Source organism: Paramisgurnus dabryanus, chromosome 23 (assembly GCF_030506205.2).
Source record: "Paramisgurnus dabryanus chromosome 23, PD_genome_1.1, whole genome shotgun sequence".
NCBI classification, from domain to species: Eukaryota; Metazoa; Chordata; class Actinopteri; order Cypriniformes; family Cobitidae; genus Paramisgurnus; species Paramisgurnus dabryanus.
Window position 1 is genome coordinate 11,557,813 of NC_133359.1, and position 11,759 is coordinate 11,569,571.

The 11,759-nt window shown below is 34.1% G+C and overlaps 2 protein-coding genes across 2 annotated transcripts; both read right to left on the reverse strand.

Annotated features, from left to right (window-relative positions):
* Positions 1 to 202: 202 nt before the first annotated feature.
* LOC135781415 (protein FAM3C) lies at positions 203 to 2,965 on the reverse strand. Its single transcript, XM_065291879.2, has 9 exons — positions 2,562 to 2,965; positions 2,144 to 2,245; positions 1,849 to 1,905; positions 1,628 to 1,745; positions 1,467 to 1,525; positions 1,319 to 1,369; positions 884 to 968; positions 674 to 800; positions 203 to 597 (listed from the first exon to the last, which is right to left on the reverse strand). Exons 1-9 carry the CDS (start codon positions 2,578 to 2,580, stop codon positions 511 to 513), a joined length of 705 nt encoding a protein of 234 aa, XP_065147951.1. The 5' UTR covers positions 2,581 to 2,965; the 3' UTR covers positions 203 to 510.
* Positions 2,966 to 3,860: 895 nt separating this feature from the next.
* On the reverse strand, positions 3,861 to 10,782 carry LOC135781414 (interferon-induced GTP-binding protein Mx3-like). Its single transcript, XM_065291876.2, has 14 exons — positions 10,675 to 10,782; positions 10,353 to 10,549; positions 10,001 to 10,123; positions 9,743 to 9,835; positions 9,056 to 9,210; positions 8,846 to 8,984; positions 8,566 to 8,764; positions 8,291 to 8,369; positions 8,101 to 8,223; positions 7,392 to 7,524; positions 6,949 to 7,104; positions 6,789 to 6,865; positions 6,488 to 6,697; positions 3,861 to 6,016 (listed from the first exon to the last, which is right to left on the reverse strand). The coding sequence occupies exons 2-14, from the start codon at positions 10,540 to 10,542 to the stop codon at positions 5,792 to 5,794; spliced, it is 1,902 nt and encodes a 633-aa protein (XP_065147948.1). The 5' UTR covers positions 10,543 to 10,549; positions 10,675 to 10,782; the 3' UTR covers positions 3,861 to 5,791.
* Positions 10,783 to 11,759: the final 977 nt, after the last annotated feature.

The following is an 11,759-nucleotide window of genomic DNA, read 5'->3' on the forward strand; positions in this document are numbered from 1 at the left end:
CCCCTCCCTTTTTTGTATTCAGTGTGCATAATATCGCCACCTACTGTGTGCAGCTATGCAGTCAGAGATATTTTATATTCAAGTTTAATACCCTTTATAAATCTATAAGCAGCTATACTTGTTATTGTTTTTTTATGCAGCCATATTGTTATATTTCATGTACTTTTCCACTCAAATAATCAAAAAATATGACACGAAGGTACACAAAAGTAGAGTTTTATAAATGATACAGGAAAACAAATAAAAAACGGCAATGCTTACAGAATATAAATAAATTCTATTAATACAGTAACTATATATTTTCAAATATCATATATTATACTTTATGTTATGGGACAAACAGTGACATCATCTCAGAGATAGGCTATTACAAAACATGTAAACTGTATCTGTGTATTTATATAAACTGTACATCAGATATGTGGGTCAGTTATGGCAAATATTGTAGCTGGGTTTAGTGATTGACATTTGTTCTTTAAGCAGTAGAAACATTCAAGACTTCTGGGAAAATCAGTCTAGTCGTGGTATGCAACCTTCCATCTCAATCATTTCTGGCCAGGCTCCATACTTATTTGTTGACTTGTCATTCTTCCGATGCTGAGGGGAATGGTTAAACCAATTCATTATTAAATAATCAAAGGATTTCTAAAAGATAATGTGAGAATAGTTTTACCTGCTCAAAAGAGACTTGTATCATAGTTTTCCTCCCTCCTACAAAGACCCAATTATCTCTGAATTCCAATTTTGAAACATAAGCACTCCCAAGTTCTGCGATTATATTCCGTGCTTCCTCATTAAGTCTGTTGAAAGGATTTAATAAATATTATAAGTGTTTATGCAAATCATGAACTACAGGAAAAGTTTAATTAAATGTGTACATTACTTTGTAGCTGGATCATCAAAAGTAGCCATAAAAACAAATGAACCATCCTCGATTGAATTCAGAAATTCTATCAACTCACGAACATCTGTCAGAAAAATACAAATCTATGGTATTCCAGAAGGCTGATTTATAAACCAATGTACTGCTTAACACAGTATAAAATAACATAATGGGACAATATCCCGGACAGGGCTTATCCTAGTAGTCCCAGACTAAAATGCATGTTTGAGCTGCCTTAATTTAAAAACATGTTGCACTGACATATCTTTCCATATATCATTGCCATTGTTTCATCTTAAGATGCACACAAGTCATGTTTTTTTATGTTGTATAATATTTTAATATAACTAAGGCCTAGTCGTGGATTAACCTAAACCCTGTCCGGTAAACTGTCCCATTGTAAACTACTGTACACACTGAGAAAATACAACATACCTCCGTTCCACATATTATAGGTTCCCGTTTTAATCAGTTCACCTGTTGTTTCTGATGTTATTTAAAAAAAATAAGAAAAAGTATATAAATATTTTTATATGTGGAATTCCGTGGGAAATAATTATTTTGTGTGTCTCATCACACTTACCTTTTATAACCACAATAGTAATTCCGGGCCGTCCATGACCAACTGTTTTCTCAATAATCCTAAAACAAAATGACATAACGACAAATTCAGATTACTGTATATGCATTTAATAATCCAGGAAAAGTATATAAATTTTACATTTCAAGACTCTGAGACTTTACATTTTCCCATCAAAGCATATTAGTGGTCCAACAACATTTGTTGCTCCACTGGCAATTTTAAAAGCAAAACCACTTCTAGGACATGATGCTGCAAGGCCACACTTGCCAGCACGGGGACCTAAAAACACAAATTGTAATAAACAGTTTAATGCGTTTTAAACACCACTTTATAGTTTACTACTAGTGATGAGGATTCAAACTAAACTCATGTATTTACGTACCATTATTGTTACGATCAGGTTTCAATTCGACAGGATTTTCCACTCCCACTGATCTCTCTTAGCACAATACCAAAGAAAATAGTTTGAATACCAAGTTGTTTTATAAGGACGGAAATATGCAATATACAAGAAGTTTTTTAAATCCAGAACATCATTCATGATTTTCCAAAACTAATATGGACATTGATGCCTGGTTTATAAATTAATGCAAAGAGTTAATGCAATCCTTATATTCATAAATGCATTAAATTGTCTACTTTACCTGAATGGTCTATATTTTCTTATATTTACTTACCCATTATATTTGGTGGTGTAAATTCAAAAGTTTGCAGGAGTCTGAGGACAAGACTCGTGATAATAATGAGGGAAATCACAGCAAAAAACAATCTCAGTTTATCTGTGAAAACATATTTATTTTTATATTGTTATATACATATACATATATATATATATATACACACACATGTTAGCAAGCCCAATATTGAAAGTATTGTTTGTGCTCATATGTTTTAACTTCATTGTCAAATCAGTGAATCAGTTTGTTTGTTACCTGCTTCTCAAAGCCATTGCAATTTGACTACGAACTTACAGGGGAGGACAGCAAATTTGCAAAGCAAACAATATCTATTGGCTTTTTCACTTACGAGCAAGCAAATGTGGTACACCCATGTATTAGAGTACAGAACATCAAAAGATAAAGAAACATGACTGACCTCTTCGAGCGTGTATCATGATTGAATCAATAAGTATGGCTCTTCACAGAAGTACAGCTGTCGTCACCTGCTAGGATACATACGTTGATACTGTACACTTTGAAAGACGGTGTAGAAGATATGCAGCAGGACAAACCAAATACACATCTGTTATCTGTTGGTGCTTACTTCCTAACTACAATTTCATTTAATTCTATTGTCCATGCAAATGTAACGTCAATAAAGTTACACTAGACTTTAGACTCTAGACGTCAGGCTAACTAATGGCTGTGCAAAGGTAGAAGATGTATTCAACACATGCTGCCCAACCTGATCAACTTGTTCTTCAGGATCATGGTGAGCGAATAATGGTTTGTTTCATGAAACCCCATGAAAGGGATAGTTCACCCAAACATTAAAATTCTGTCATCATTTACTCACTCCCATTCGTGGACCCCATTCACTTTCATAGTAGGAAAAAAGAATACTATGGAAGTAAATGAGGTCCAAGAACAATTTTGTTACAAACATTTCTCAAAATATCTTCCTTTGTGTTCATCAAAACAAAGAAATTTATACAGGTTTGTAACAACATGAGAGTCAGAAAATTATGACAAAATTTTCATTTTTAGGTGAACTATCCCTTGAATAAACATATTTTCAAAGGATCAGCCTACTTTTCAAATGATCAACCCAGATATAAAGTGACAGCTGAACAAACAAATGTATATACATATAGGATAATAAAACAGTTCCTTGTGGTTCTCGGATCTGATTGGCTGAGAGACTTTTCCAAGGTAGCATCACAGGAACTGTTTCATCGTTTGTATCATTAAACTAATTATAACTTGTACATGTCAACTTGTTCTACTAATCATATCCTAACAATAACCTTATGAACTATAATAACTATATTCTGGTAACGACACCATATTTGACTCACACATATCCTAAGGCATGTCAATATAGCAAAATTATATAATTAAACAGGGGTGTTAAAACCATTTAGGCTGAGAGCCTAAAAAATGTCCCTGAGAGGCAAACGTTATCATGCTGACAATAACCATACAAACTAAAATACAACTAGGCCAAACTGCTCAAAAGTAACTGAATGTACTTAAATTAGTCCTTTTTAAATGAGCATGAACACAATAATAAATAAAACCATTGACTCTTCTTTGCAAATAAAAATTTTGAACACTAATGAGTACAGTCGTTTAGCTAGGCAAGGATAAATACATACAGACCGCTCAGTGTGCACTATAAGTTTGCAACTCAGGTTAATATGGGATTGCTATGGAAAACACTGGCCCTGAATCATTATGTGACACAACGTATCCCGTATTTTGTGCATCAAACTGTTTATATAAGAATGTTTTCTTCCTCACTAACTTACCGGTAGCCTTCCTGCGTAATTATGCACATCGCGTTATGTTGATACTGCGATTTGGCGCTTTGTTTCAAGTGAATGGAGCTTACGTCATACCTGCATCACACGTTTAGCGAGATCAATCATAAAGCAACGTGGTTAGGGGGGCGGGACTCAAGAAAGGAAAGCCAATCATATTAGCGATGTAAGTTACAGAGGCGGGATTTATTGCAGAGAACAAGATCTGTTAACCGTTTGTGTACCAAAAACAGCGCTATTTTATAGAATGTGATTTGAAAAGAGTTTTAATCTCATATAGTAATAATAATTGAATAAATTTATGTTAAATACAAAAGGATTAAGTAAACACAAGAAACAGACGGACATCAGGTATTTTATATAAATAAAGATCAAATGTTTGATTGAAGATATTGATATTAAGCGAGCGTTGGGCGACATGTTCCTACCTTGCGTTTTCTGACACCTGCTTCATGCCGAAATTATTTCATTGTTATTTAAATATCTTTACTGATTCATCAGTCGTTTCTCTTTGTAACTATTTATGTTTGCCTATTTATATAATTTCATACCCTAATACATTAAGTTTCACCTGCTGCAGTTAGAGGCGCTAATTTAGTAAATGCATCTGGTGGTTATATTTGGAGGAATTCAAGGACAAAAAACCAAAACAATCGTATGGTTTGGAGGACAGGTTTACTTTGCAAGGCTGTGCGTTCCCGTAGGGCATACAATGTAAAAAAAATATACTCCGTGCTTAAGACACCAGCCCCGAATTTGGGTCCTTGCATATGTTCATTTGTAATGCAAATTTCAGTACCATTTCCTTCAAGTAAACTAAACTTAAAGACTAGGCCATATGTGCAGCAGCCAATAGCTTTAAGTGTAGTGTAGTTTGGGAATAGATTTAGGTTATATGTTCACAGAATGTTCTGTACATTATGTACAATGATTTACCATGGTAAACTATATATGTCTTCTCTGGTTCTGTTCCTCATCATTGGAATAATTTGCTCATCTGTAGCAGTCTTTAAGAATTGGCTAAAACCCCATCTCTTCCGCCAACACCTCACCTGCTAAGATCTTGTCTTTTTTTCTATCTTTATCTTTACCTTGCCATTGGCTATGTATGCTGTGTTAGACTTGATGAGACTAGTTAGTGCACTTATGTATTGCTGTTCTTGTAATGCTCTAATTCTATTGTTACCTCATTTGTAAGTCACTTTGGACAAAAGCGTCTGCTAAATGACTAAATCTCAATGTAAACATATCCAAAAAGGTTTCCAAACCATATTTCTGCCAAATCTGCAACAAACAAGTATGAAACAATTTAATTAAAACGTTTTCCATGCCTTTATTCTATATAGCTGTTATATAGCTTGCATATTATGTATTGTATCTTACTAAGCAACATGAAGGTAATCAAAGTTTTTATGTACTATTGTCAAATGCAGCTTGAGATGGATACAGGGTAGATTAGCCATAATGATGCATATTTGCAAGAATTAAAAGAGTTTATTGTTTTGTTAGAAACAATATGCATGCAGTTAATTTTGTTAAATAGGCCTACAATTACTTATGATTTGCTATATATAATTTCTAATTTAGATTATATCGGTTAATTTCATAGCATGACTAACTACAGCATTTAATGCATGTTTAAATGGACATGTAACTAAACCCATTATAAAAACCCAACATCTTCTCTTTGTGTAACCCAGCAAACAAAAGGTGAGAGATTACAGACAAAATCTAGGCATGCCATTAAATAGATCAAACAACATGATTAACATGATCTTTGGGTTGTCACATAAGTGACACATAAATTCAAATAATATAATATGGATTTTTATAAATAGATCCCTTAATTAAATTTGCTAATTTCTTCCTGAGCGGCGTTCAAACGATTCAGGCGATCCTGTAAATCTTTGCGCTTTCGACCGATATCAGTATCTTCAGACAGAATCTCACACATATCGTCCTTATCCAACAGAGTCAGCATATCATTACACAGGAGCTCAGCAGCCTCTTTCAACATGAAATAGCGGGTCAGCATGGGCACCTGGTCAGCCATGCGCTGCACCATAATCTAAAACAAAACGAAGATCAGTTTACGTTTCAGTTTTTAAATGCTTAATCTCTGAAACATTAAATATGCACAAAACTTTATCAGTCACAACTTCAAAAAAGTTTTATATAAAATAATTAATTGAACCAGGGTGGTGATTGGTCCATAGCTGTGCTATATTCAAACTATAGCACACCCAAGACCTCTTTACCTAGCATGTGTATCTCTTTAAGGCATCAATACCATGTTTTTAATTTCATAGCACAGCTAGAAAATACTTTCTTTTCTAACGAAAGAACATTGATGAATGAACAACATTCGGTTTGCCAGGAGTTAATGTTATAATATTAACTTCAATATACTATGCAGTAACCGTTTTAAAGGTAATAATAAGGCAATAAGTGGTTAATTTTTTTAGGTTAGGTGCCGTATTGATTTGCATGAATTCTACCAACAATATACACTAATGTACAGTATTATATATATAATCACCTCATAATAAGCTTTCAGCATATCAGTGTACTTGCTTGCTATATCACAAACCGGTAACTGAGCTTCTGAAAATGTCTCATCGCCATTCTCATTTAAGGTCTTGTAGTAAATTTGATCTTGGGTACTGATCATCTTTTCCATTTCAAATTGCTCCATGATCCTCTTCTCAGCTTTGCTTTGCTGACTTGACTGAATTTGGTCGATTTTATTCTGTGGTTTCAAGTGAAGAAAGATAAAAAGAAGGTAGATTAAAAATGATTAATGATGTTTATTACTACCCCTATTTAAGAGCAAAGTTTACCGTAGTAATATTTAGAAGAACAGGGTATCGCTGGAAAAACTCATTAGACACGCATAAGAACTGCTTGAGGATGATGTCTTGTGGTGAAGAACATAAAACCAATCAAATAGACTCTCCCAAGTAACCAGAAAGCTTTAACTTAAAGGTGTGGTGATGGTACCTTTTATGGTATTAAGTAAAACAATGGCTGGATCCTTAAGTTGGGCCACGTGTTCCTGCAGAAACATCTCAAAAACCCTGTAGCTGCTGAAGCCAGCAAGTTCCCGTCCTCTATTCTGTACGATTTGTTCTTTTACCTTTGCAGTCGGATGGTTAACTTGTTTGGAAACAAAATGCATTTATAGAGCAAAAACAAATACACATTTTTAAAAATAAAGCGGCCTAAAGGTTCCTCACAGCAATAGAAGAACTATTTTTTTTTCTTATCTTTTCTTTTTTTCTTCCAAGAACCTTTTGTTCTGGTTCTTCTATGGCATAGTGAAGCACCTTTATTTTTAAGAGTTTACATGCATTATTATGACAAACAAAACAAATTCGCACTGCCTAGGAAAAACATGTTGAAAGGACAACAGTAATGTTTAATAAATGTGATTATATACTGACAGGATGACATTGTGCTGTTTAGATGATCATTCCACTTCTCGTATTCTTTCCGGAGCTGAGTAAACAAATTACCACCAACGATCAGCTCCCCTAATGACAGGGACTTTATTTTATCATTGAATAATAATAAAGTCTGTGAAAAAAGAAAAACTAGTTAGATGGAAATTATAGAGTACACTCTAAAAAAACAAACGGTGCTATATAGCACCAAAACAATTGCTTTGGATCGTAACGATAGAAGAACCATTTTAGTGCCATATAGCACCGGTGAAGAACCAGTGAAGCACCAGTGAAGCACCAGTGAAGCACCAGTGTAGAACCATATAGGGGCCATATAGCACCACATATGGTTCTACATAGCACTATATGGTTCTACACAGGTGCTTCACTGGTGCTTCACTGGTGCTTCACTGGTTCTTCACCGGTGCTATATGGCACTAAAAATGGTTCTTCTATCATTACGATCCAAAGCAACTGTTTTGGTGCTATATAGCACCGTTTGTTTTTTAGAGTGATATTACATTATAATTATACAGAATTATGTAAAAAATAAAACTTAAAAAATGTTTTAAAAAACGTGACATCAGATTTAATAAGAACATTTTATTTTCTGTGCCTTCCAGCGTTTTCATTGAGCATAAGTGCTTTTAATTCACATACAAATCTTATAAATAAAAATCCAAGATGAAGGTGCAGTGATAGCTTTTACCTTAATGAGGTATTCTTTAGCCCCCTGAGGGTCTTGTGGTGGTCCTCCCTCAATCTCCTTCAGCTCCTTTCTCACTTCTGATGAGTGCTGTTTTATTTGAGCATCAAGCTGTGGCAGTGCTTTCTGTAAAAAGTCTGTTGTTTAGTAAATATTTACACATTTGTAAAGGTGTTTAAATGAGAAGACATACTTTGATATGATCAACAAGATGGTCGGTGAGATCGGTGGCAAGGCATGGAATAGTAGCTTTCTTCTCAGTCAGAAGACATCTTTAGAAAAAGAAAACACACTTGTTTATAACATTTGATCACAGTTGTAGTGGAAATACCATGCAAAGTACAAAATAATATGAAATAAGGCGAATAAATGACAGAAGTGTCCTTTTTGGGTGATTTGTCCCTTAAATTAATGTATTCAAAAATACATTTGTAGAGTCAAAATGTATTCTTTTCTTGAGATTGTAACCTGAAATGCTTATGTTTCTTGAAGAAATCTTTTTCCATCTGTAAAGCCTCCTCCAGAGGAATTTTTTTATCAATCTGTTGTTGACCCCTACACTTCACCATGATGTAACCTTTGCGCAGCTGAATAACTTTGTTCTGGGCAATAGCCAGAATGTTTTTTTCTGTTCCCACATCTATGAGGTCCGGCTTGGTCAAAACAGCTGTGAAAATGGTTAAAATAAACATTTGATCATGTGCTAAAGATTTTTGGCATGATGTTTTGTGATGATTATTTACATTACCTACAGTCCTTGTGCCCTCAGGATCTACTTCCTGTGCCATTTTTAATGCTTCATTTGTTGCAATGTCAATGTTGCATGGGACCACTACCATGTTTATAGTCTCGGGCTTCTCAATAAATTTCATAATCAGAGTTTTGATCTACAAGAAAACCATAGTTAAATCTTGTGCACAGTACTAAACTTTGTTTGCAAAACTACATAAATACCAACCTGGTTCCCAATATCCTTTGGTTGTCCTCTTACTGGTACTCTGGCAATTCCAGGTAAATCGATCAGCGTGAGGTCCCAGACATCAGGTGCCCTGATCTCTAAAGTAATGAGTTGATCTGAGATTTCTGCTGCGTCTCCCGCCACTTCATTCTGTGCTGTTAAACACATACACAGCATTTTACTATGTGTTTCCCTATAGTGTTCACATTTATATACTCTGTCCTGACTTGATCAGTGTTCAAGTTAAGACATGATGATCAAATATTTGTTTTTACATTTAACACAATTTTGGTTATATGGACCAGCTTTGAAAAAAGTTTATTTTTTCCCATGGACAAACAACATTTGACATTTCGCCATCGGAATTATAAGGTTCAGTCTGCATTTTGAGTAGTTTTTAGATATTTAGCTTCAAAGTTTTTTGCATTACGCCATCAACATTTGTAGTACCCTTCAAAAATTCTTTATATGTAATTTAGGTACAGATATGTATACATTTGGTACCAAAATGTACAGTTGAGGTACTAATATGAAAGTGAAATTAATATAAACTCTTAACGTGCATAGGTGTTTGAAAGGCCTCTGCACCAGTAAACCCTGGACCATTTTAGAACATATTTTCCGACATTGTATGTTACATTCGGAAAAAAAGGAAAATTAGAAATATTGCTATCTATTTCTACTAACCTTCCTGAACGTATCTTTCAACTAATGAATGATCCTCAAATCTAATTGTCTTCGGTCTGTAAGATATACGTTGCTCCTGTCTGGATCCAAAAACTGCAAAATGACAAAACTGCAACATGTCTACAATATACTTAAAAATAAATCTCTGTGGCTACTAAACAAATTTTTTAGCACTTATAGGTTTTATTTAAATTATGCTTTTAACAATAATAAAAACTGTACAAATATATAACACTTAATTTAGAACAGAAAACATACTAGAAATTCCAACTGATGAGTTCACTGTTTCAGTTATCTTCTGTCTGTAAGATATATTTGCCGTCCAGTCTGCACCTGTTACCTTTCTTAACTTCAGCTCTAGTGGACATCTGGTTACGATCCCTACCAATACAGTCAGTGATTGTTAAAATTGAGAAATTATGTGAGCAAATTACATACAGTAGTTAAAAAATACAAATGTGTATTTACATTTTTTCATGATATAAACATAAACATACCAAAAGACACATTTATTTAAATGGTAATATGTGAAAAACAATTAATTGACCTTTATGTATTTATAAAAGCATATGAGCACCAAATATAGCAAACTACTGGTGATAATCCTCACCAGTTCCTCTTGGTAATGCAACACCAGACAACGCTTCAACCACAGAACTTTTTCCAGAACTCTGATCTCCGATCACTACAATAGTCGGTAGTGAGATGTCCTTTTGAATGCCAATTTTCCGCAAATTGTCAATAAGATCAATGAATGGACGAATTCTCTCCTCTAAATGACTGTAAAGTTCTCCTCCCATTTTATGACTGTAAAGACATATAGTTTATTTATTCAGCATGCATAACAAGAAATACAACTGTATAAATAAATACAGTTGACCAGTTAATTTAAAAATAGCATCGCTATTAGTTTAATAGTTTTTTTTACTAACCTTATGTTTGAGACCTAAATGCTGTTATCTGTTGAAATAGACAGAAGAATAGAAAACACAAAGAAAATTTGAAATAAACCAAAGAGAAAAAAAGAACAAGAAATGTTGTCATATGAATAGATAATGTCCTTATTTTTAGATGGTTTTATAATATGTTTTGATTTCATACAAAAACTGTGTTCTTGGTAATGCTGAAGAGCTTCTCCTCACCTGATGTAAAGTCCTGTGTGGCAAGCTGAATATTTGTAGTATTTGGGAATTTGTGTTTGGTTACAGTCCAGGGGCGGTGCAAGAACTTTGAATGCATGTGCCAAGGGAATACCAGGGCAAGCTAAGCCATAATTAATATTATTTGCAAAACTTGAGCTTTGAGCTGTCGATTTTTTTATAATTTTAACACATCACAACTTAAGCACATTATTGAAACAACAACAATAAAACCCAAACATTTTAAAATTAAACAACAGCTTTGGGAGCTTAAAGTGAAAGTGTGACGTTAGTCAAATTAGTAAACTTTTGCATGTTTCGATATTTGGTTATACTTTCCAAGGTTAATACTAGGCCAAGCCTACTCTTAAGAAATGTATTTAGTTAAATAAATTGTAACTAATTACTCTTCTCCTCTGTGAATAATCACAGTGATACTGTATGTACTCCTAATGAATTTCCTTCAAAAAAAAAAAAAAAAAAATGAATTTCCTTCACCTCCGGCGAGATTTCACGCGATTCGTCCACAACCGTGCACGGGATACAGCAAACGCCAAATCGCGTGATGAGCGCTGTTTTCATCCTACCTCCAAACCTAACCCTAAACACAACATCTCGCGAGATTTAGGCGTTTGCTGTATCCCTTCTAGCCAAAACCCATATTGCTGAACCAATCAACCCTTAGATCACATTCTTATTTTTATTGACATGTAAGAAGAGATTTTTATTTTGACATCACGTCACTGTAAAAACGGACTTAAAAGTAGCCTTGATGAATATATATTTAAAAAAAAAAATTTTGTAAAGCCACTAGATGGCACTCGAGGACAACGTGTTGAGTGCATAGTGTCGCGACTTAAACGCAGAGATGTTGAGAT